The following is a 26513-nucleotide window of genomic DNA, read 5'->3' on the forward strand; positions in this document are numbered from 1 at the left end:
ACCAGAAAATGGTAGTCAGTGGCTGGACTAGTCAATGGTTTGACTACCAGAAAATGGTGGTCAAAATGAATGTGAATTTTCAAAGTACTATAATCATCTCCAGCTCAAACTCCATCCAACTGAAGGAAGAGAAGCAGTGATGCTCTTCGCACAGCTAAGCTCCAGCTTGTACATCATCCCCTATCAGAGAAGCCTGAAAGCAAGTTACAACAAACCCACAAGAAAAGCTACGTCCATTTTGTAACCTATAATTTTTAAATATAACATTTTATTGCTTAGATGGTTTGATACAGAACAACTTTCACTTTTTATTTTGAATTTGGAAGTACTGTACAACTGAATAAAAAGAGGAATAAAAGTACCAAAACAAATGTGTGATTCTCTGTTCATGTGGCATAAACCAGTCTTGTACACATTCGTAGCAGCAGTTTAAGTTCCCTTTAGAAAAATATGAATTCTAGACATTTATTACTGTTTCCTGCATGGGATGAAATCACTAGGATTAAACTTCCTTCGTGGAGAGAGAGAGGAGAGAAAGGAGACACACAGAGAGGAGAGAGAAGATGATGAATCGTCCTGAAAATGGAATCAGACTGTCACATAGCCCCCAAAAGTTATTTCACAACAGCCTCAAACAAGGTTGTCTTTTTTTTTTTCTTTTTTCTTTATTTCTTTTTGCGCTTTCACAGTCAAGTGCTTAATGTAGTGATTGAATTATCTCAATGTTAAGTCCATTGCAACTCAGGCATAAAAATTTCAGAAGATCCTTTTTTTTCTGGTTTTTTTTGTTTTTTTTTTTTTGTAAAAGCCCTGAGAGAGAAAAAAAAAAAAAGATTCAAACAAAAATTGTATAGAGACAAATTAGCTGAACATGCAAACTAAAGCCTAAGATTCACCCATAGTTTAAACACATTATAAATTTCACAGTTTAATATTGGGGGATGAGGGGAAACAAAAAAAACCCCAACAACAGCAACGGTTCTCAGTCAAACTCAACTAATAAAAATGTCAATAAAATGTGGCAAGACCTTATACTCTACTAGGATATAGATAAAGGCTAAATAAAGCTTTAAATCAATAGTGATTATTGCTAGCAGATGTCCCGGCAGGCTGCTGGGAATTAATTACTTGCTACATTGTTCTGCAGCATATAGTTTAGTAATGGCTTCTCCCCCACAGTATTGCGCAGTTTAGTGTGGAGAGTTGCAAAAAAAAAAAAAAAAAAAAGAAAAAAAAAAAACACAACCAAAACAAAACAAAAAAAAACCAAACGACAAAAACCAAAAAATACCCAAAATAATAATAATAATAATAATTATAATAATTATAATAGTAATAACAATTTAAAGGGATGTGTGAACTGGTTTTAATTAAGTAGAATGCACCTGGGTAGAGTTTCAAATGAATCATTGGTTGTGATTGATTTATCTACATCTGGCGTTAGCTTCGTTTCTGAACTGGTTCAAACATCCCTATTTATATCAAAACAAAACAAAACAAAAAAAGAAATCACATATACCTCAACCATTTTTTTCTTATTCTATTCGCAAGAATATTACTCGAGAACGTTTCTCTTCCTTTGAATTCTGGACAGTGAGATTTCAGTCTCCAGAAACTTTCGGAGAATTTTTAATATAGATATAGATATATATAGATATATATATTATATAATATAGACTGGGTCCGAGGCCCACTTCCTCCATGTCTGGTGAGAGCAGGAAAAGCGATTCTGTCTGGAGGGGAAGGAGGGAAGGGGGGGTCACAGTGCGGGCTTGGGCTGGGCTGGGCTGGGCTGGGCTGGGGGGCTGCAGTGGTGGAATAGCACAGTGAGGCTCCGGCAATGCTATTATGGCTCTGTCTGTCCCAGAGGTCATGACTGAAGGACAATTAACAAACAACAACAACGACAACGACAACAACAAGGACAACAAAAACGCTGGGCACTCCTAAAAATGCGCAGCTACAGTAGGATACATTTCGCTCAACCCCTTCAATACTGGTGGCTGGAGTGTCACCTGTTGCCGGCAACAGGAGCCATCCGGAGAAATTCCAGCTGCCAGCATTAAAGGGGTTAAATTACTGATATGAAATTTAGACACACACCTCAAGTCTTCAAGCATCAACCCCAAAATCTCAGGAAGAATTTTTTTTTTTAAATTTATTTTATTTATTTTTAACATGTCTTATATCTGTAGTTTTATTACCAGTAGTATTTTCTTGCTCTAGAACATGACAGTAGCAAGATGACGGTAAGGCTCGCATTTCTCTCTTGCTTGCTTTCAACTGGAAGACGGAATAACTTTGCTCTTTAAGTAACACACGCTGCCACCGATGTGATTGCAACAAGATGAATCTAGTACTCGCAGTGCCTTTTTTACGCACTTGGAAGGGGCCTTAGGCGGCCCCGTTCTCGCACGCTTCTTCCCCCCCCAACACACACGCACGCACACGCACCCACACGCACGCAACTCGCACCCCACCACGAGTGAGATGTTCCCCTGTACAGGAGTGATGATACCTCGCTGGCCTCTGTTCGACTCTCCGGTCAGAGGAAGGGTTGCATTTAAAGTACAGTAGAAGAGCTGCAACATAAGAAGAGGGGCCGGTGAAAGCATTAAATCAAAAACATTTTGAGAGGGGGCTCCAAGCTGCGTTATACATCTGCGTGGGCAAATATTGCCCATTGGTTTCTGCTGACTGCAGAGACAAGCGAACTGATGGATTTATAAAATAATAATAATAAAATAATAATAATAATATATGGAAGCAAATCAAACGTATATAACAGCGGGTGCATAATTTCCATAGGTTACGTTGTTATGTAACTCTTCTCTGTGTACACGCTCAGTCCACGACGGCCAGAAAAACCCGCAAGGATTTAGAAGACCATTTCTAACGCTGAAAAGTGGAAACAAGCGTGAGGTCGAAATTCCTTGTGTTTCCTGCTTTTGGCTTGAACCACTTTGAAAAACTTTCAACTGCCACGTTGTTCAGGCCTGGAACAGGCTTAATGCTCCACCATGTGGCAAACGCAAGAACATCTACTGAGAAAAAAACAATAAATCAACATCTCCTCTGCATTTCCTCTGACTATTTCATACGAAATTCACATAATTTTTCTTCCAGTTATTGGCTGTGGTTTCCAAGGGCCTCCCACCCCACTGCCCCCATTTCCAGCTCAGAGAACAAACACAGCGACTATCACAGATATACAAGAACAAGCTCACGCACACCAATACAAAAGGTAACATTAATGCTTAAATGAAAAAGGTCCTCTCCAAATAATTCATTAAAATATTAAAAAAAAAATCATTTTTGAAAAAAAAAAAATCTATGATACCAAAAGATCTAATAAAGTAGTAAGGCACTCAGATCAGTATATACTGTAGTCTCTTGCATTATTATACTGAAAGGCATATGGCACCGCATCCAGTCTGCCATACTCTCCCCACAGCCGTAGGTCACTCTTCCAAAAACAAAGACTCCCGAAACCTTGCTCTGCTGGCTTCAGTTTGCGCGCTGGGACGGGTCCAACCTCCTAGCAAGTCATTCAATCCCCAAGAGCTGAGGCGCACTGTCTGCAGAGGCAAGGATGTGATTCACGGGAGACTTTTTGTTGTGCATCTCCAGCAAGTCTTGGATGAAACCTGAGGGCCTCTCGTGCTCGGAGCTACCCCGTGGTTCCTGGTCTTTTGCCGTCTCTTTCTGTGCGCTCTTGGCGGGCTCCGCGAGGCAGGTGCCGGCTCCTCGCCCACTCGGCCTCTCCTCTCTGCAGGGGGAGTCCTTGGCCACGCCAGCCAGGGACTCTTTTCGGCTTCCCATGAGTGATGTATGGCTACCGATGCCCCCCGTGGAGTCACACTCGTTTTCTGAGATGGGGTTGGTGCCACTGTGGCTAGACTCATTTTCACTGTCTTCTCCACACCTCGACTGGGTCTCCTCCTTGTCGCTCTCCTTCCCACGGTTTCTGGCATTTTTTACTTTCTGGTGTATGCGCTGGTGACGAACCAGGCTGTGTTTCAGAGTGAAGGTCCGTTCACAGGTTTGACACTTGTACGGTCTCTCTCCTGGAAGACAATTAAAATACAAAATCAGCCGTAAGGTCCCACCTCCCTCTTGTTTCAAGCCGTGTAAGACGCTCTATGCTTTGGAAATTCAGTACCTATATCAAACATGCATGTGGCATTTATGCAGATCTTTTGCTTCTGTACTAGCAAACTAGCTGATGGCATGCATGCAGGAACTCTGCTAAATCCCTTGGGGCATAAATGAAAACCCAAAACTACGTGTCTCTAGATTTCCTCAAGCTTGGTATGGCCTGCTCTAAGGAGAGAGGAAGACCATAAGCCCCAGATGCTCATTAGCATCCCATCTAATTTAGTCAGCAACTTTTCTGGAAGAAGTTTGCAGTCATCCTCTGGAGCTCAAAAGTCACTCTGAAACCAGCCCACCTTGGGGGCTCCCTGCTGCAGGTCAGCCCATGACACACATGGAGAGAGGGGACTTGAGATGGAAGGATGAGGATACTGCTCAGGTTTCTGTGGTCAACAGCACTTAAAAACTGAACCAAACAGCACACGAGAAAGCATCTCCCTCTGTCTTAGACAATGACAAGATGGGCAAGCAGGAAATGTGCAAGTTAATCACCAAAGTTGAAGAGAAGCTGTCAGAAACTACCCTTGCCAAAACAGCCCCTCCTCTTTCTGTGAAGAAGATGACAGTACCCTCACATTTCAAAATAGACATGGAGCAGATAAAGGACCTAGATTTGTCAGGCATTCATGGGACATGGGAGGCGTCTGTTAGAGGTGATCAAAATTTACTGAGTGAAAAATGCCTGCCTCGGGATGTTATTTACAAAGTTGCTGGTGTTCCTCAGCCCACAGGAGTGACATGTGAAAGTCCCTGAAAAACCTCTTCACGCCCATTCCAGAAACGTACTTGGAGGACAAAAATCTTCCTCTTATTTTGCAATCTTAAGCGACAGAGCAGCTGCAGGCATCCTCTGCTGCAATCAACAGGTAGTCTGCTCCCGTCTCACAGCTGCTTTGTGCACCTGAAACGCTTGAACACTTTCCTAAGCATGAGCTCATCAGAAAATGAAGCAACCACAGCCCCACAGACGAAATTCTCCCAAAGTCCCAACCAAGCGCACTACCCCAAGGTGCTGTCTGCCCTGAAGAACCTAAGGTCCCAGCCTGACCGCTTCATTCTCCATTTCCAATTGCACCTATTAAAGATTTTCCAGTGCTGTGATTCCATCAAGACACCATCTTGTGCCAAAGAGCACAGAGAACAAGACGCTCGTGGCTCATCTCTCACTTGTAATAACACTTGGGATCGTTGAAAGAAAACCAATTACAAACTTGAGGTGGCTGGCTGAAATGTGCAAGTAGGTCCTGCTGTCCCTGAGAACCCTGAGGCTTCTTAGAAACGTTTCTCTCTGGTGCCCTTCTTGGGCATCCACTATTAAGGGAGGGCACGGCTTCCCGGGAGCGTTTTCGGCTGACAGCCTTTGCCCCCCAGGCACTTGGCTGTGGCTGATGGAGCGCCGTGGCTCACCCTGCGCATGGGCAGGTGGCACGAAGCACACCGCAACTATTTGCTGGGAAGCAGCCTGCACTGGGAGAATGAAACATTTCCAGACTGATTGCCATTCAGCAGGCAGGGGTTTCTTGCACACTTCGGTGTGTCCCAAACGTTCCTCTTCTGAGTAAAGACATTCCAAAACCTTACAGACATCTTTAAAAAACCCCACACAACAAAACCAAAGTATAAGTAACATTACAACCTGACCGTATTTTGTCAAGATAGCTGAACAAGTGGGAAGGAGAGAAGGAGGAGAAGCATCAACACACACTACTGAGGCAAAATCCTCAGTTGAAAATAGGTTGATTTAACAGTGAGGATAGGTGGTATTTACACTTATTACATTTGAACAAAGCACCGACTCAGGTTCCTGTTCAACACCTATTCTATGTTAAAACATCCTCCAGCGTCAAACAGAGAAACAAACGGGATAATAAAAAGTACTGCCAAGGCCTGCCCAGCTCAGCATGCAATGACAATTATTAAAACATATCGTACAGGAATCTCCACGGGCACACACCAGTGTGAGATAAAGATCAGGCCTTTAGATATTTGCATCTCTCCAAGACTTCTGAATTTAGTATGAAAATAGGCACAAGAATGGGTATCATCCCCTGTTTCACTTGTGGCTCAATGCCAGAAGAAAACGGGTCAGTTTTGCACGCAAGAGATCAGTATTTATGATTCAGAAGGGTAAAAAGTTTGGTTAAGCACTTGTCTTCGGCGTCATTTATTAAACATCACCGGCAATTACAGCACAAATATTTTGTTAATCAGGAAGATCCTGTGACTCAGCAGAGAGCACCTTCAAACGATACAAAACACCAAACGGCACCACTGCACCAGTCTTCCCATGTCAGAGCAGCTCACTGACAGGTAAAACGCATCATTAATAAGGATGCATTAATAAGGATGAATGATTAATTCACCTTTGAGCTGGCTCACGGTTTCACCTCTGTTGCATGGTACTGCTGCAAACTGTACCGCACACAGCGATCCCGCACATTTTAACTGCCAAGTCGTCGGACAAGTGTTTTACTGCTTGTCTTCCACCTTCCCTGCCCAAGCCTGAATGAAGAGCAGGGTGCCCACTGTAGCTTTGCCTTTCACTCAAGCAGCAGGGCACGCAGATGACCAGCCCACTACCTGTACCAGGCTTAGATAATCAGACAAAACCAGACTCTCTCTCTCTCTCTCTCTGAACTTCCACTCAGAGATGAGGTCTTATCTTATACTGCCAGGTTTCTCCGCTGCTCATCAAAACACCCGGCAGAGGTAGAGCCATGTGCACGCAACAAGAAGGAAGTCAGAGGCTGGAGAGAACAACTGCCCAGGGATCTCCATGCTTGCCCTCACCTCTAAACTCTGTAAGCAAGCAGGAGGAAAAACAGTTTGGGAACTGAAGGTAAGGCAATGCTGACAATTCCCACTCCCTCGACAGGCTTTGTGTGCAGCAGTGGGGAACTGCAGCAGAGAAGACACCTTGCAGTTACATTTAGGACTAAAAGCAGTGAATCCAACCTCAAGTGCTAGCAGCAATCATACACCTACAGAGCAGATGCCTCAGTCTGGTGGCAGACTTGCTTATAATCTGTTCTGCCCTCAAGTCTCCTCTTACCTGTATGAGACCGCATATGTCGCGTCAGATCTTGCAGAGACCAGAAACGTTTGTTGCACACAGTACAGACTTTCTTTCTTTTGTCTGCTTTTGCAGTACTCTTAGCCTCATCAGTCTTTGGTTTTTTGGCATCACTGCTCTTCTCAGTGGACTTTCTCTCTGTGCCTTCCCCCTCAGAGATGCTTTCGCTCTCTTCATTCTCCTTTCCTGTTGCCTCACAGTCCACAGGAGACTCCACTACCTTCAAGTCCATCGGAGACTCTTCCTGCTCAAGACCACAGTCCTGCATCGAGGGAGCTCCTGCATCATCCTGAATGCTTTTGCTTTCATCCTCACTGCTCCTTTCATCCTTTCTGTCCTCACGAGTGTGGGCCTTTTTGTGACGGCTAAGAGTGCCAGCAAACTTGAAGGTTTTGCCACAAATGTCACAGGCATGTTTCCTTTCAGTCTGAGAACTGCTGCCTGCGCTCTGGCCACTCTCTGCCAGCTTGAAGTCCATTAATTTGCTGGCAAAATTGAGGTCAAGACTTTTGTTACTTACAGAATCTTCCTCAGGGCCCTCTTCATATCCATCTGCTCTTTCTTCAGCATCCTCTTCTGCCAGAGGGGAGTCAGCCTTTTGCTCCTCCTTGGGGCCACACTCACTCTCTGGTAGCTCTGTTATTTCCTCTGGCTGTTCCTTCTCGCAGGAGGTCAGGTCCAAGACTTCATTTCCTGTAGCTAGTGTCTCCGCATCAGACTGGCTGTCTGCAAGCAAACAGAGAGAAACTTTCAGTGGGATGCTCTCTGCTAATTCACAGCTACCAGCGGTAAGGCTGCACAGGGACCCACGTGCATTCCTTCTGATCAAGCGTCCCAACATCTGTTTCTCCTATCTGTGACCCAGGCCAGTAACTTACAGCTGAAAAGAGATCAAAACACCAGAGAACCCAATTAACAAGATGATTAAAAATCAGTTACAAAATGCTTTCTTTTCCAAAATACACTCACTTTCCTGGCAGTTGCTTGAAGTCATTTTTCATAGAATCACTTTTACCAGAGAACACAAAATGCTGAGACATCAAAGAAGAGTGCAGATCACTGCTATTACAAAGATACCATACCAGAGACACATGGATGTATTATTTAGAATAGTTAGTGTATGAAATTTGGATATAGATGGAAGTAATATACACCTATTAATCCAACTAATCTATAAACTATTAAGTAGTGGGAAATGCAAAGGGAATGTAAAAGCCTCATGCAACCACTGGTACAATTAAATGTTAAAGGTTAGCACAGACAGTAACACAGAGGTCAGTTTAAAAAGTTCGGTATGCAACATGTAAGCAAAAGACGCAAAGGTTTGTGGTTTTTGACATACACTCTTTGTTACACTGATACCACCTGGAACCAAAACATAAAAGCCAAGATGCAGTAACAGGCAGCATCCTCCGTTGTTTCACAGTTCCTTGAACAAGAAGGCAAAACCCACCCAAGACATCCACCTTAACGACCTCCTCTGCTCCCTTATCAGTCTGTAGCACTAACACTGCTGAAGACATAACATGTGTCAAAAAAAATAAAACAGATAAGGCGCTTAAGGAGAACAAAGGGCTGGAGCTGTACCCCTTCCAAGCTCCATACAAACAGTGTATGTGTAAATAGGAAATAAGCTGGACTGGATCTGGAGGCCAAAGCTGACGGTGATGCACAGCATGTAACTGCAACCCCAGTGCCACTTCCCAGCAACCATTCCAGGACGTGAAGTTAGCAAGTCATGCTTTCTGAAAGCTGAAACTTTTTTTGCTTTAACTCCTCCCCCACCCCCCCACTTCTCGTTGATAGCACGCAGCCAAGGGAGCGCATAGCCTCACAGGCGTTTCAGCATTCATCTGCAAGCCGCTGAGTAACTACAGGGATTTAGCAACTCTAGTAGAGCAGTTTAAGTTCTCCATTTGGCGCAGTACAACACATGCTTGTCTCTGAATTGCCTAGATTTCCTATTACAGGATTTCTTCATAAGCAAAGAGAAATGACAGAAGATAAGAAGACAGTTCTCAGGCACTTTAGTAGTTCTAATTCAACGTAACTTGCATTGACTCCATATCTTTGCACAAATGATAATAAATGGCCATTAAACAAATGTCAAAGCTAAGCAGCACTTCCAGTAGTGGTGAACAATCATTTAATAGAGCACAATCCTCGATACGCATTTTCTTTGGGGGGTGAAAGGGGGAGAAGTGATCTGTCAAAAAAAATAATCTCACTTTTTAATCAAAACAGATCCGTTTACTCAGACAGTGGATTACACAAAAGCTTTCCACAAAGTTCATTGCTCATCTAATTATCTGCCCATTAAAACAGGCAACTGAGCCATAATCTGTGTAGAATGCTAGAGAATTTGAGGATGTGGGCATCTGAAAACAAAGGTCACCTGCAAGTGCCCTAAGAATCTGCATCTGAATTCTGTGTTTTGACTCATTACTTACCTCTTGGCTATATTAAGGCAAAAAAAAAAAATAAAAAAAAAGGAAAGCAAGCTATGATAAACAAAATCAGGTAATTTCTAAAAGTCACGCTGAAATGCTGATGAATGATCATTAAGGGGAAGCACTGCTCTGCAACCCGGAGAAATGGGAGCCAGGCACGTATGAGAAGCTGGGCCCATGCACGGTGCTCCTGGACGCAAGGTAGGTAGCCGAGTCTCACAGCTGCCAGTGCAGGCAAGCGAGTGAGCCCAGAAGCCAAACCCAGGCTGTATCTACACAGGGGATGCATTTAAAAAGAACCATGGCTACGGGCTCCTGCCTGCTGCCTCCTTCCACACACCCCGTCTGGGGGCAGGACAAGCGCATCTGGCTTTCACTGGCAGCACCTCACCTTGGCCCAAGAGCGGGGACAAAATAAAGGATTAATGGCAACCAATGTGACTCCCACTGCTACCGAAAGGGTCCTCGTCCTTCCCTGGCCACCCACTCTCGCCCCAGCCCTCGCATGGCCCTAATATTCACGCAGTGATTGGGGCCTTTTTCACCAAAGGACGGGTTTACATTGGACTGAAATGACCCTGTAATCATCGCTCCCTTCAGGCTAAGGGCAGGAGGGAAGGGAAACAACAGGGAAGAGGAGTTTCCTCCCCAGCTGCCCTTGGTTGCTACCATTACAAACACATCCACACACTGTGGATGACGGGCTAAGACACAAAAACTAAGCGGCAAAGCGGGTCTGAGGCACAAAGACCTTGAAGCAACACCATCAGAAAGCACCTAAAAGGGCTGCTGTACCCCTGCCACCAGTGCTCATCCTCAGCAAAGCAGGGGGCACCTCCTGGCAGGCGTGGGCCACCCTGTCCCATCCCCAGCGAGGTGAGGAAACGCTCTCCTGAGGGGACGTGTGTTAGGCCAAAGACAGACTGCAGGCACAGCACAGGAGGGGCTTCATTACGGAGTAGGGCAGGAAACCATGTGAGCTCTGTTAGGATGGAGAGGATTGAATCGCATGAGGAGACCAGATGGAGAGAGCTCCTCTTTTATGGTACCCTAAGAGATGTTTTGTAACTCTTTGCTGTCCAAACAGAAGATAGCAGATGTAGAGTAAATTGGTTTTTCAACAGGAAGTATCAGGAGAAAAGTGAACGAGGGGAATATACACTGGTAGCACTCAAGCAAGAGCAAGCCAAAACCAGAATGTCTTAAAACTCTCAAATGCAAAAGCCCCAGCTTTTACACTCAACATGTATCATGCTCAATTTTCCCTACTTTTTTTCTTATTCTGTTTCCAGTATTTCCAAAAATAGATTATTTTTCTTACACTATACTGCTCATTCAATAAATCGTACCCAAACTCTATCTCCTTTTTTCCCCCTCCTCTCCTCTGCGCCCTGGGCCCCTTCCCAGTTGTTATTCTGTTCTTGTGTGGCTGGCCCACAATTACATTTTCCTGTGCAGGAGAGATACGCTCTGAGGGATAGGTGGTCCACATCGTGGTAAGTGACGTTGCCTTACTAGCAAAGGCAAACAGATGAGGTCGACACCAAGAACAAACACAAAGTTTAAATAACGTAGCATCACGAAGGGCAAAGACTGCTTCATACGCCGGGAGCATGGATGCACGCAGGCTTTCTCCTCCGTCACCCCTGAACGAATACATTCAAAACTCCAGCTGGGACGTAACCAGGAACGTGCTGACACACATACGCGCTGGGGTGAGCACTCTTCCTTCTTACCTGCACTAACCAGACCTGCTGTTTTCTTTGTAAAGAAGGAGTTTCACAGGCCCCCTTATGACATTTCATGCATATCGTAAAGCGGCGGCTCCTGACTAGTCGAGCTGCTCTGTGGTTACCCCCAGCCTACGCAGTTGGTTTTGCAGCTGGTGAAAAAGCGACCTGCTTTTGCACAAACCCTGGCCGTCCAGGGATGGGTAAGAGTCAGCCCGGCTCTGCCGCAGCCGAACTGGAAGAGTAGCAGGGGAGCTATGAAGGTGCGTGGGAAACACGACAATTGTGATGACAGCCATGTCTGGTCCAGTGCGGTATCTCTCCCGCAGCGCGAGGGACGGCTGCAAGGGCAGTCTCGCGCTGGCAGCCGCTCCACCCACTCAGCAGAGGTTAGGCTTGGCCTACACTGCTGGCTTTTCCTCACTTACCCGCCTGTCTGCAGCGGCATGAAACCTTGCTGGCCATGCAACTCCAGCAGACTTGTATCTCACACAAAGAGGAGGATTTTGACCGAGCATTCAGATCTGGGCAAATATCCCTCCAACGAGGCCGAGCTCCTCTCAGATGGGTAATTCCCATTTCCAGAATTTTGCTCAATTATGGTGCAGAGCAGCCGCTTGCATCCAGGTGGTGAGGAAGGCAAGGTGCATGGGAAAGGCCTGCCTTTTCTTTCATGCCTTTCCCATCTTTCATTTACTAAAGCTGTAAAATGCTTTCCGGTCCGTTTGTTATCCCACAGATATTTACACTCTGTAAGTCAAGAGGACAAGAGCGCAGAGCTCTGCTTGCCAAAGCTCCCACCCACCGCCACTTCTTCAGCAACTGTGGGAGCAGAATACATTACCTTGACATGGACTACCAGAGTTTGTGTCGCTCCTCTGAAGCGAGGACAAGAAGGTGACAGTATTTGATGATATCAATTTTGACACCGGACTCAAAGAACACGGGCAAGGTAAAGGGAGCGAGAGGAGATGAGTAGGGAGGTAAGGACGTAGAGAGGAAGCAACCACTGATAGCTCAGCTGCTGCCTTGTCAGCTCCTGGGAAAAAACGAACTTCTCAGGAGATATATTCATAAGCAAAACCTCAAGGACTCCATCTGAGAATCCAAAAACTTTTCCGCTTGCATGAAAGAAACCACTATACAGCTGCAGCCAAAATAATTTTTCCTTCGAACTGTGGAAAGAAAAGACTGTTTTGCTTAAGTCTATTTACAATCCAAGTCATAGTTTTCAGTCAGCCCAGTCAGAAGAGTCTGCTTAAACTTTTATAGGTGGTAAGAATGAAAGAGGAAGAGGAGTAAACTGCTTTCCTGTATGCACAAACCAAGTTATCAAGAGAGAGATCAAATGTGGAAAGTTTCAGATAAAAGAGCAGATGCAGATCAAGGTGGGGAGGTTGCTGTTTGGATTTTGTTTTCCTGTGGTTTTCTTTTTTCCTGGAACTAAGGTAGAATAGGGAGCAGAGTTTGAGATGCTAATGAGTTATTAGATAAAACAGGGTGTTGTAAGGGAAACTATTTTGTGACTTTAAAGCAAGTGTTTATTGCCAAACATTCCTGACATCCTGAGAGCAGTGTTAGAAAACCCATCACATAAATAATTCTCAAAACTGGAGCAGACAGAGCACTGGAAATGGATGTTGTACAAGCGATTGGCATTATCAGTCAGATGAGCTGGTGATTTACTATTTTCCCTACATTAACTGAAATAACCCCAGCTAGTCTTACAACAGAAGCAGCCACCACTAGGTGGTAGCAGCCCAGTAAGTTTGGGGTGTTTTGGACCCACTCACACAACGCTGCTTCTACTTCCACCCACAAACTGGAGAACATCTTTCCAACCTGTGGAATCAACTTGCAAAATTTTAGGGGTTATCTTTGTCCGTTTTTATTGTAAAAACTCTAAGCACTAAAATTGAGCCACCTTCATTACACCACAGGCACACACAAAAGTTAAGTATTTCATTAGCCTACAGTTGGAGGAGCCTCCATATCTTTATGCCTTTTGAAATTAATACATTTGAGATAGAAAAGGACTATTTACAATAAATAGAACTGAATCTATCTGGGGAAAAAAAAAGAGAAAACCAATTCTGGAAAAGAGAAAACCAATTCTGGAAAAAAAAAACCTTTTTGCTTTTGACACAAGATACGATCCCCCATTACCTTCAAGAGAGCAGCTGAAGTCTGCAACACAAAGAAGGGTATTCCGAACTAGCTCTGACTGCACCTACCAAGTGGAAATGTGCACTGAAGGAGGGAAAAAACCCCCAGACTTTCAGCTTGCAATGAATTCCACTGTTTAGCAGAAAGGCAGTTTGATGTAGAGCCAGTAATATAATCAGCACGTTATACACCATCTTCTCATTATCTTCCAAAAAACAGCTCCAGCACTCAGGCCAACCTTAAGGCTCTTTTGTTTGCCATGCACCTCAGGAGCAAGCAGCTCCTGCTTTACCCTGCTTTATCCTGTGGCTCTGGAGTGGCTGTTAAACTTTGCCTGACACTGAAAAAGCAGTTTCAAGCCCTTTGTCCTCTAGGAAATACCCACAAATGTAGTTCAGAGGTACAGGCAGCTAGAACAGTTTGGAAAAACAAAAAGTCCCCCACTATACCCAGGGCTCACATGATTTCTAGAGGGAGCAAAGAGTGACTGATATCTAGAGCAAAGATGAATTCTGCTAAACGCTAATTGGAAAATTCACTGCTGAGTATACTTACTTTGTAAATATTTGCCTAGTTAGCACAGAGCAATTGTGTTCAACCCTCTCACACTAGGGGCAAGCCTCTTTAAGAAAGAGCTCTTTCCTTAGCAAAGTCTCTTTCTGTATTACACATGAGATAATCCCTTAGCCCATTCCCATCCCACATCTCTCCTCCGTCCATTGTATTTTGTTGCAAGAAGTGAGAATTCAGAAAGCCCTAAGGAGACAAAGGCAGGGCTGCTTTAACGTGATGAAAATGGGCAACCCATTCTGTTGCTCCACAATTTCATCGTACGCCTCTCTGCTGGTACAGGTCTCCCCTGGTCTGACTGCCGCCAGCCAGGCGAGATGTCCTCAGTTGGCTTCAGGTGCTTTACTCAGACCTCTCCCTTCCTCTGCATGCAGCAAGGAGAAGCACAAGCCCCATCACTTACACAGCTTCCTCATCTCTGAATCCTATTCAAAACCACCATCCTGTTTTTTTTTTGGTTTAAAACAAGACCAAAAGAAACCCTCTATAAACTCGTTCCCAGTGACACTCTATTGAATTGCACTTCCTGTCTTACACCTCATCCTAAAGCTTTGCTTCGTTTATGGCTGACCAAACACCATCCAAGCATCTTCCCTTTCCTTTCAGTGTACAGTGAAATTTGGATGACTATTTGCTTCGAAGTACAGCCCTCACATGGGCTCTGCATGGAGGCCCCAGGCACGCTACTCACCCGCCTTTTAAAACTAGCACAAAGAGAAACAACCCCATTTTAAACTGAGCCGCAGTTTCAAATTGTTAGTTTACTTGCACTGATTTTGAAATCCATTTTTCTTGGACAACAGAGGGAGACTACAAGTCCAAAGCTGTTGAATGATTTTGGACCATGATTAAACACCACCCGGCGAAGCCGGTTAGGAACACTAAGCCATGCTACAAAGCGCATGTCGCAGCTGTAGCAGTATAGGATCGAGGCTCCTTCTTTGCTGTCTAAAGCTGCTGTTTGGAGACACAAAGCATTTGACAGCAAAGCCAATTTCAACAGCACCTATCCTCAGTGCCTCCCAGGAGATGCTGCCAACTCCACACCTCGGCTGCATCAATGTGCTCTTTTAGGGCCACACTGCCAGCCAGATCCGGGACTGCTGGTCCCTCCCCTTGCCCTTTTCATTTTTTTGGGCAGCTGGGTCAGCTACAGCTGTGGGGATGAACAGTTGGGAACAGGTCGAGCCAGTACAGCCAAAAAGTGCTTTGTGTTATCCAACTGTGGCCCAAGGCTCTGTCTGCCGGGGGCAGGTCGAACCACTCTGACCAGCCCAGCGCCAGCTGCATGAGGGCCAAGAACAACACCTACGTTCCTCCAAAGTCCTACCCATCCTACATGCTTGCGCCAGCACTCGTCTGAGCAGCTTTACAGACGCTTGCCTTCTCAGCCCGCCGACCAGCTGAGCTGCATTAGGATCCCTCTGACTACAAACAGAGCTTTCAACAGACCCAAGTAGAACATTCTAGTTTTGTTCTGCTGTGAAGATCATCAGGAGGTGAGCACTTTCAGAGCCCTTTCTGCAGACTTTTGTTCTGTGAGGGGATCATGTTATAACATGAGCCTTCCTCTCTCACGCTGTAGCCATCTGTTGTCTGCACAGGCAGGATGAGCCCACGTGACACCCCAGATACTGTGCTACAACCCTGGGAAGTTACGGGCTGTTAACATGGTAACAAGACAACTTAGTCTCTTCATGATAGGCAAGATCAAATCAGGTCGTAACATGTCTCCAGCATGGCAGATTTTAATGCCAGACTAGTACTGAGACCTGTATTACTACATTTGAACCACTGCAAGGTAACATGATGTATTAAAAGAAGAAGAAAGAATGAGAGAGCCTGGGAAGACAGCAGACTTTCCCAAACAAACCAGAGTTTGGAAATACGAGGAAAACCCTGCACATGCTTTTGTGCAGCAGCTACCCTGAGGTTGAGAGTAACAACTGATCTGTAACTTTAGCTACCCTGATGCATAGAGCCAACTTCTTGCTGCTTTTAGGTCTCTTACTTCAACAACTCTTCTGTGAAGCTGCCTGAATGTGACACAAAGTGACCCTGTCTCTGCTGGAGGTGTGAATGCCTTATAGCAACGGCTCCCTTGTGCAGACACTTTTCAGGCAAAGGACATGGACCACCATCTGCTGAGCTTCCTTCTTGCATCGATCCCATTTGGTCAGCACAGGAAAACCCTGAGTGACTGCGCTTACCCTTGGTTTCGTGTCAGCTTGTCCCTTCTGACTAAATGCCACTCACCTGCCTACAACAAAGCCTTGTGTGATCTGACAATCAATCTCCTTCGCTGCTAACTCTCAGAACAGAAGGGGCAACACGATGGCACGTGAGCCTCAATGCAGATGAATATAAGGTAAAACACTTCCAGAAAAATAATCTAGAACATGTCTATGTGATGCTGAATGTGGTACTGGCAAGTACATTCTGGTGTGAGGTCTCGAAGCCATTGCTGACAGCTCTCCACAATCACTGGCTTGGCCTGTAGCAGCAGCCAAACTAAAGCCAAGAAACACTGGGTACCATGAGCAAGGGTATCGAGAGCAAGACCAAGGGTGCCTCTTGCTGCTGCGTAAAGCCCTGGTGTGCCTTTGTTTCAGGTGGTGTGTGCACTTCTGGTCTCTACGCCACAGGAAGAAGATGGTCGTGTTGCAGGTGGCACACAGCAAACCCAATCCAAGCGATGGGACAGCTGCCCTGCGAGGAGACATCAGAAAGGCTCAGGCTTCTCATTTTGAAGGAGAGAAGGGGATGTTACGATTGAGGATGAATTCATAGAAAGAAACAGATTCCATCAAATCATGAAGGCAGCTGAGAGGGTGCACACAGAACTGCAATTTGCCAAATCCCACGATATCGGAACTAAGTGGTGCTCTCTGAAACTAGTAGGGGACCAGCTGAAAACCGATTAAAAAATAGTTCCTTACACAGCAGGTAGTGAACTTCTGGAGCTTGACGCCAGATGAGGCTGGAGGCAGACAGCATCAGTGGGTTGAGAAAGCAATCAGAGAGACTTGCAGACAGCAAGTCCATAAACAGGTGGTAAAGGGAGCAGGCAGGGATGTGCCCTCTAACACACAACCTTAATACAGCAGTTGTGGACGCTGATAGAGCATTAAGAGGAACAGACCGCAGGAAGTGGCCAGGCCCACATGCTCACCCTAAATAGCAAATCCTACCACCACCATCAGAGACACGAGTACTTGGCTGCGTGTACCACAGCTCTAACGTGGCAGGGAGCACTTCCCACGTCCTTACGTTTTGCTTGTCTGCAGCGTTCAGTCTGACCGAACACAACTTGGGCTCACTATTCTGAATAGCTGGGAACAGCCGCATGTGCCACTGTGAGATCCAGCATCCTCTTCCTTAGACTGGGGGATAAACACATTTCTCCTCAGATGGCAGCTGGCAACTCCAGGCTTGGGCAAATTCTGTTAGATTTGGTAGAAAATACAACACCACATTTTTTGACATGGGAAGGACTTCTGGCCTGACACAAGAAAAAAGTATGTCTATCTGTCCTAACGTGTAATAAGAAACAACTCCCCCCCCCCACACCTTTTTGCCCTTTACTGCTTGGTGACCAACTACAACATCCTGACTGCAAGTTCCTCAACAGCAGGCCCTCTCCTGAGATGTCTATCACCCATGTGAACTTGACACAACTTCTATCAAAGCCACGGGGCATCTTTTCACTGACTTCAGTGGAATCAAGCCCCATATGTTGAATAAGCAATCAACTACCTCCTCACAGGAGAAAGTTCTTCAAGTCTGAAATTCATTTAAATGACTAGAACAAGGGAAGGGACTGAGCACAAGAAGAGTTGAAAGAAAAGCCAGGATCATGCAGTGCAATGAGGAAAGCGGTCCTGCAAGACATCTTCATGATGAAGAGATTGCGAGGATAGTTAAATGTGAAAGGAAATCAGCTCTTGTCACACCTTCCACCTCACACCCAAAACCTCTGAAGACACACGACCAGCACTGAACACATTCCAGCCAGCAGCCTCTTTGATACAGCATTGTGGGTATGTTTCTCACTTTAATCTTCCGCAACTTGGTTCTGTTCTAACTAACATCCCAACTTGTACACGGGATTCCCCGCACCTCGTAGGCATCTCAGGCACTGTTTCCTTCTCTTAATTTTCTTCCAGTGTCAACCCAACTTTTTAGAAGCATCAGGGTACTGCTTTTTGTAGGCTTTCAAGTCACTCTTTCTTTTTAGATGCCTGCTAAGTCAACCATAAATTTATGGTTACGAATACCACCACTTTCTGTACTTTCATTTGGCTTCATTCACAATGCAAATACAGAACAGAACTTCAAAGTTGAGCAGAAATCCTTTTGCTTCATGATAGCCCAATTCCTTTCCACATTTCTTTTCAAGCATGCAATGACAGGATTAGCCGGGGATTAATTACTTGAAACTCAGCCTACAGCTCAGGTCACAATTTTCTCATATTTTCAGCCTTCAAAACTTTCGTATCAACCAAGTATTTGTCATAGAGAACAATACTTAAAACAGATAAGATATTCTTCTTTCCACACAAAAGTCCTAGTTGGAGGTCTCAAAACCCAAATGAAAGTCCTACTTACTGTGCAAACTCCAATTCTCCCACCCCAAGTTACAGTCCTATTCCCAAATGGAAATCAGACTGCTTTCCAAAAATGTCACCTTTAAAGGCATAAAAAAAGATCATTCAAAAAAGTAGTATTCTCTGCTTCCTGCATTGTCCCTTAAAAGCAGTTGCTCTTCTGATAAAATATACTAACTCACTGGAGGGTAACCTAAACAATCAATTTAAGTGCAACGTGATCTGATTTTTTACTAACTTTTTCCGTAAGAATAGAAATGGCCTGGATTAAAATACATCTATGCCTATGTACTAACTCAGAACTGACTGTAAAACTTGGTTAGCATCACAGCAGGACTAGTCTAGGCTGGATGCTTCATGGAAGCTAGTCATTTGAAGGGAGGTTTGTTCCATATAAAGGGTCATTTAAATAATCACAGCACGTAAGAAGATAATTCCTTAATTAAGATATCTCCCACCACTGTTGTCCTAGTGGAAACATATTATCGCCATGATAAGGACAAGTGTTGCAAAGTAAAGGTGTCTACAATTTCACTTTGACTTAAGTCATAAAAGCAAAGAACAAAAATGTCTCCAGTCCTCCTTTTGTTACCTGTGTCCTCCAATCAATAGGAAACATTCAGGTTCATGGGCTAGGTGTAACTGTATTCTATTTATCTATTATTTTATTTTGTTTATAGTTATTTTCTTGTCCAGTTCATTCCTGTTGTAACAGCAAAACACAACAAAAACAAAACCAGAAAACCTCCTTTGCCATTAAATCTCATCTTCTACAAAAAGTAATCTTGGGCCAAAAAAGATCTGGTAGTATCACTCTGAAAATATCCTCAAGCAATTCTCTGCAAATAGATTTAGATTATTTATAGCAAACTAATGGTCAAAAAAACCAATTATTTTAATTTTATATTGAACCTAGTCTGCTACACACACAATAAAAGGAGCAAAATGAACTGCACCACTTTCAGAGCAGCAAGTGAGATGTGCTCTGTGAATGAAGAAAGCCAAGAGCAGGATAGAAGAGTGAAAAAGAAAGGCAAACAGAGTTGAATACAGAAGAGTAAATTAAACAATAAAGACATCAAGAGAAAAAGTATTAGAAACAAGTGTTCAAGCATGTTCAAACAAAACACAGGTACTGTGTTAAACACTGTACAAAGCCAAGCTATGCCAAATTCCCAGTGCCCCACAAGTGAGCTTTGTATTAAAATAAAAACCAGAGAGGAAGGTATATGCTTCTTCAGGGAAATGCTTTTGAACTAAAAACACACAGTGGTGCTGAGGTAAGAATAAGCAGGGCGAAAGCTTTCACCAGAGAGACTTCTGGTTGTGTGAGAGATGTGGGTTACTGGCAGCATGTGTGTTTTTGCACTTTCACAAAAGGTAAACATGATCTTGACACCGCATGGAAGGAGTCCTCCATATCAAAATATTATTGAACATGAAAGACACTTACAAAAATCTTTTCATGTCTGTATAAACAGTAGTTTAAAACTGATAATATACAGATACTACTTAAATATTCAAAATTATGTACCTTTTCCTCAACCTTGCTCCCTCATTATTAGTTGCAGACCACTTATATAAATTACTCCAGTAACAACTTCCCTACAAATGGATGGAGAAGAGCTAGTTGCCGCTTTTAACTCAAATTACTGCCTTGCTTTTTTTTGATAGCAGTGTACGACAGAAATCTAGAAGCATGGACCAGCTTGCCTGCAGTGATTCCCTACGGAGCAGATATCCAGCACACACCATTTGGAAGCAGATCATCAGGACTCTCATCTATCCCATTCACATCAGCCTCTAGGCGTTTTCTCTCTCCAGGACAGGGAGAAGCCACCATGACCAGACAATAAAGGTCCCCCTTTTCTCTTTACAGTAAGATTGGTGAATAGAATTTTTTTCTTAACTACTTTTAAAAAAACAGAGCTATCTAACAAGTCACTGTCTGTGCAACAGGTGGGGACAGAAACGTTGCGTTGCACTACAACACTCTAAATGTCTCCATCAGAAAACCAACTGCCCACTCAGAACACAAACCCAACAAACCGCACTATTTATCACAGAGCTGCCAAACTCCTCCTGTGCCACCAGCACCTGACACTCACCACAAAAGCACAGACCTTGCTCCACCTGAATGCATCCTTAGTGCTTGCTTGGGCACCACCTCCCTGGCCTAAATCTCCCTCACCTTCCCAGCTTACCTTTCCCTCTCCCCTCCAGTAAGCCTCATCTACGCTGCTGCCACAGGGGAGCAGCTGCGAACTCCCAGTTTAGAAACAGAGAGCTAGCGTTACCTGAAAGCAGATGCGTCAAGGCCAGTGAAAGCTTGCTGTGGAGTGGTCCTCCAGCAAGAAGTCTCCCTCAACACTGCTCTAATGATGATTAGCAAAGGGCTCAGTATTATCACTGCCGAAGCACACTAACTGGAATCTGATTATTACCATTGCCATAGTATCACCAAAAATCTTGTATCTCCACTGAGGATCCAGCCACAGTTGCTCCCCTTTCCTGTGGAGAAGCCAGCACAGGCTTTCTGAAAGGACAGTGTCTCCTTCCAAGGCCGGTGGTGGTAGAGGAGACAAGTTTTACCAGTACAACTCACGGCTGAGTGCATTTTCCTGCCTTCATTAAGGGTTTACACCAGTGCTGCTACCTTGGAAGTCTGCCATCAATAAGCAGGTCAAATCCCTTAGTCTGGGAAAAGTCCATCTATTGTTTTCCCTCTCATGAACAGTTCTTCAGTAACTATATATTTTTTTTGGAGAGCAGGGTGTTCGAAAACAATTGATATAAATAAAGAGCTCTCCTTCACCATTGAAAGTAAACTGTATGCTTAGTAAGATGAAATAATTTGGTCTCTGTGGGCCAGAAAACAATAGCCTCACTGTTGCACTGATACCTTGCAAGTTATGTCCTCGCGTCACCCAAAGCAAACTGTAACAGGGACCGCTCCACAGCTCAGATTCCCTTTAAACCTCTTAGCTAACCTCTTTTACTTCTTCAGGTTTCCCTCTTTAGCACAGACATGAATCGGTTGCTTCAGGAAACCTCAATCCCTCAAAACAAAAAATGAAGTTATCTTCTATGCGGCTGTACTCATACGTTTCTTAAAAATACCCCTAACTTTTATTCTTTACGCCAGGAGCTGAGATCGCATAATGAATCAAATAATATCAACAACAGTGACCAACTTAAAAGGGAGCAACAGCAAGTAGAGCTTTGCCCTCTCTCTCTCTGAGCAGGATGATAATCTACTAATTAATTTATTACAGTGTGGGTGGAAAAAGGAGTGAACTTCAAATCGGCACAGCATTCAATGCAGTATTTCCTTTACACTGAAGAAAGAAAAATAACCCCAAACCTAGAATAAATCTCCCTCCCCAGTTCCTGCTTTTGTTTACACCGGGTTTGAGGCAATTTACACAGTGGCACAATATTAAAGGTTCCATACACATCTCCATGCCTTAGGGCATAAGCCCACCTTTAGTTGTCTAGCACTGAGGAGGAACATTTCCTACAGGCAAGCTACTACGTAATGCTCAGAATTATGTTTCTCGCATTCTCCTTCTTTGATCTGTCAAATAAAAAGCACCACAAGAAAAAGAAATGCTAAACACTGTATTATTTTATTTTCCTGCCACAATTCTGTACTTACGTGCTCTCATTTTTATGGATCTTTTTACCATTACTGATGCAAACAGCCACTGGAAGTAGCTAAACAAATGATGTAAGGCACAACGAAATAGTCAATGCACACGTTCACCTTCAAGATAAGGCAATAATAACAGAACACCTGAAACCAGAGCCTTTTTCCAGGTACGCTAAGTTATGCCACTGAAGTCAAACGGGTTTCAGCAGTTTAATTTGCCCCCTTGATATTCAAAGGCAAAGAGATTATCTCATTACTGAAAAATTTACCACCACCACTATACAACAGCAAAGGTTATGAATTTGCAAAATAACGCAGAATACCATTTGGACATGACAGAGAGAACAAGAAAGGAAGATTCCTCCATGGGGAAGCCTTTCCTTGAGGAACATCCTCAGGGGCCACAATGCACCGTGAGCACAAGGCACTCTTACCTGTGTGAGTGAGCAGGTGCCGCTGCAGGGAGTTTGCCCATGGAAAGACTCGAGGACAGTAAGGACAGGGGATACTTTGCAGGCAGTCTGAGAAAGCATTCCTCTTCCCTCTCAGCAGCTTATCTTCGGCAGTTTCCTTCTCATCCTCACTTGTTCCATTTCTGCCGGTTTCTTCCTTGAAATTGTCAGTGGACTGCAGAAACGGGCTAAATTTATTAGTGTCTGTGGTAGCCAGCATCTTCTCTATACTGGCAAACTCCCCACTTGACTCCAGATCCACACCACTGCTAACTTTAGGCTTATTTTTCGTTCCTTTTTTTCTACCTCTTTTCTTAGTCAACCCAGCATCAGCAATAGCAGACTGCTCTGGATCACACGCCTGAGTCAGGTCACTGGGCAGGCTGGAGTCTCTCTGAACAGCGGTCACGATTGTCACTTTTGCTTTGGCATTCCCTGATTTGTCACACCCAGTGGAGCTGCTCACTGCCTTGGGACTGGCATCTCCAGCCTCTGTTTTCAGCAGAGCGGGAGCAGAAGACACAGATGAAATGATCTGTGCAATGGAAGCCAACGGTGGCAGCTCTTTAGTTACTGGAGGCTTTGGCAAGAGAGGTGGCGGTGGTGGCTTAGGCCTCAAGGGTCTCAGCAAGGCAGAACTGCCAAGGAGAGCTGGAGAAATGATCGGGACAGTTAAATGTAATGAACCTTTCAGTGGCTGGGGATGTCTGACAGCCCTGTTTTTCTCTGAGTTCCCATTGGCACCAAAAACCAAAGGACACTGCACACAGTTATAGGCTTTATCACTGTTCCCAGAAGCAGCCAACTCTGGATTCCTGTCTTCGCACAGGACATCATCCTTATCCTTCTTTAGGACTTTGGGGATGGACAGGTCAATAGGCTCCATGGAACAGTCGTAGAGGGACAGGGGAGAAGAGCCAAACAGGTTCTCCTGTTTCACTTGCACAGCACTCAGGTTTTTGCTCTTCTGAGAGAAATCCAATGGCTCGTCAAAATCCATTGGGAAGTTGCCTGCAGGTTCAAGTTTGATCGGAACGTGAGATGACGTTCCAAGCAAGAAGCCGTTTTGTGGCTCCAGGAAAGGCGTCATGGGCTTGTGGTCCATATAAGTGCTGTCCTCCAATAAAGGAGGGTCTGTCTGGCTTTCCTGGGCACTGCAGTCCACTGCTAAGACGTAATTCTCAATCTCCCTTTCTTGCACATGCAAGTGCTGCTTGAGGATATGGTGAATGCAATTTCTCTTGGCCGAAAATGCTGTACCACACTCCTTGCACTCAAACGGCTTCTTCTTCTGGCAGCCGCTATGTGTCCTCATGTGAATGCGGAGGGCCCGGTAATGCTTCAGATCCTCGCCACACAGCTTGCACACAGTGTCTGGGGAGCAGAAGGCATCCACTATCTCTGCAGCGTTGCTGGTGACATATTCAATGTTCTTCTCTATGTCCTTCCTGGTCACTTTGAGGTGCTTCTTTCGCAGGTGCCTCTCACAATTGGCTTTCACTGTGAACGGGTAGTGGCAGATTTTACAGATGTAAGGCCTCTCTCCACTGTGCGTTCGCAGGTGCCGGATCAGCGCTGCCTTGTCAGCTGCAATGTAGTCACAGATGTTGCACTGGTATGGGGAAATACCCAAGTGAGAACGAATGTGAGCTCTCAGGACACCAGAGAAGGCAAACACCTGGTCACAGAAACGGCAGGGGTACAAAACTTTCCTCATGGCTGGAGCTTTCTTGTTCGCTGCCCCTGCAATGATGGCTTTGAGGTCTCCTTCTGTGACCTCTTGCTTGATCTTGGCTTCCATACTCAGAGGCAGGAGAGCTTCGATGATGCTGTCTTGCTCCAGTTGTGTCTTCATCTCATGCTGAGTTAATGGCTCTACTTTGGGTTGGAGGAGCAACTGTGAGGAAGGACTTGATTTGGCTCCTGGCTGAGGAAGGTGAGAGTTGGAGGAGGACTCCACCGAGTTCTTGATCAGCCTCAGAGGGGGAGGTGGGAGGCTTGGGCTGATGCAGCCAGGGGAGGCTTGCTGGGCACTGATAAGAGGAGGAGGTGTAGAGGTTGCAACGACTGTTCGGGGCGTTACCAAAGGCTTTGGCTTCAGCGGTGGCATATGCTTGAAAATGGACTGCACAGGGACAGAAGGTGCCTTAGAAAGTGGAGGAAGACTGATTTGAGGAGGAGCGGAAGAAGCCATCTTCAAGATCTGCTGAATGTCTGCCAGCTCAATGGCAGACTCATTGGAGATGGGTTTTACCACAATACTGCTGTCAGGCTGGATGATAAAACCCTTCTGGAAAGGCTGCAGTGAGAGGAGCTTTATGTTTTCTTTTGTAGGGGGAAGGACTGAAAATGACCCTCCCATAGAGGCAGCTTCCAGAGGAGAGAGGCTGAGCAGACCGGTGCTGCCGGGTTCCTGAGGTAGGTTACTCTTCAGTGCTCTGAGCTGCATTTCTTGGACCTCATCTTGTGTATTGTCCTCCTGCTTGACAGGCTTGATGTCTTTGGTGTACTGCAGGCCCAAGGATGCCATAAAGGCTTTCTGGTCTGGGTTCTCACCGGGTGGGGTCGTGGACTGTGGCTTGTGCTTGTCTTTTCCCTGATCCACCACGTGAGTTTCTCTGTGCAGTTTGAGCGCCGAAAACATAGGGAATGCCTTGTTACACGTCTCACAAATAAATCGATGGAAGTCACTGATGCACCTTCGCAAATTCGTTTCACACCAGACCTGCAAGACATGCAAAAATATTAAGAGTAGACATCTCAACTGGAAACGCATGACATGCTGCTGAGAAAAAAAAACCAACAGCTCACTCTTTTCCAGTGCCCAAGTTAAGGAGTTCAGAGCAGCCACTACCTACCTGGTATGGAGATACTGCTGCTCCACAGCCTTTAATCATCTAAGCGGTGTAACTGAATTAGGGGCTGATACTCCAAAAGTTCCCTTCTACAAAGGCACACTCATTCAGAGGGCTATTCAGACTCTCAAACACTTTTCCACCCTGAATTCCCTTCCAGAAACCCCTCTCACTTCACTGACAGGACAGGAGCTTCAGTAGACTACACAGCAAACTTCAGTAAGCTGGGCAGTAAGACTACCTCCTTTAGCTTTATTACTATAAAGAAACTAGGAGGAGTGGAGAAAATAAAAAGGCATCCAAGAAGGCAAAACAACATAAACCAATCCAAATAATGTCCCCCAAAATCAAATCAATGAAATGCAGAGCCCAAAGCAGAAAGACTTTTGGTTAGTGAAGCCTAAATACATTTTTTTCTCCCAAGAAAAACACTAAGCTAACAAATTCACTGAAAATGATCATGAATCCAAATGTTATATTTAAATGCTACCCAGATAGCCCACATATTGCAAAGGTTCCACATCAAAGACGAGCACAAGTGATAAATTAAGTAGAGGGCTGGTAATATCTTTATATACTCAACACCCTTTGGTCAGCTACTTCATAGGTCTTGCCTCACAGTGCAATCAAAATGATTACAAAAGGAAAGTCTCAACATTTAAATCCCTCAGTAACTTTAAATGCCTACCATTAATTACCAAAGAAATATAACTAAGTTGTTTAAGAAGTTCTCGCCCTGATTTTGTAACTTTCACACCAAAACTCTACCGAATTTATAGCACAATCTATATGCTGTAATGGAC

General features: G+C 44.8%; 1 protein-coding gene and 1 long non-coding RNA gene across 8 annotated transcripts in view; one reads left to right on the forward strand and one right to left on the reverse strand.

Annotated features, from left to right (window-relative positions):
• Positions 1 to 248: 248 nt before the first annotated feature.
• Positions 249 to 26513, reverse strand: part of RREB1 (ras responsive element binding protein 1) — a 126318-nt gene continuing 100053 nt past the window's right edge. For 6 of the 7 annotated variants that reach the window (XM_086740236.1, XM_086740237.1, XM_086740240.1 and 3 more), the window contains 3 exons: positions 22838 to 25580; positions 7208 to 7954; positions 249 to 4067 (listed from right to left, as the gene is read on the reverse strand). In XM_086740236.1, coding sequence (XP_086596362.1) covers positions 3547 to 4067; positions 7208 to 7954; positions 22838 to 25580 — 4011 coding nt within the window. In that variant the 3' untranslated portion in view covers positions 249 to 3546. The remainder of the gene's footprint in view (positions 4068 to 7207; positions 7955 to 22837; positions 25581 to 26513) is intronic. The other variant, XM_086740242.1, reaches the window with a different exon arrangement.
• On the forward strand, positions 6886 to 20633 carry LOC147601692 (uncharacterized). The gene is made up of 2 exons (XR_015257622.1): positions 6886 to 6994; positions 20426 to 20633. It is a non-coding gene; the product is annotated as an uncharacterized LOC147601692 (long non-coding RNA).

Source organism: Chlamydotis macqueenii, chromosome 2, assembly GCF_036417535.1.
Source record: "Chlamydotis macqueenii isolate bChlMac1 chromosome 2, bChlMac1.mat, whole genome shotgun sequence".
In the NCBI taxonomy this organism is placed as follows: domain Eukaryota; kingdom Metazoa; phylum Chordata; class Aves; order Otidiformes; family Otididae; genus Chlamydotis; species Chlamydotis macqueenii.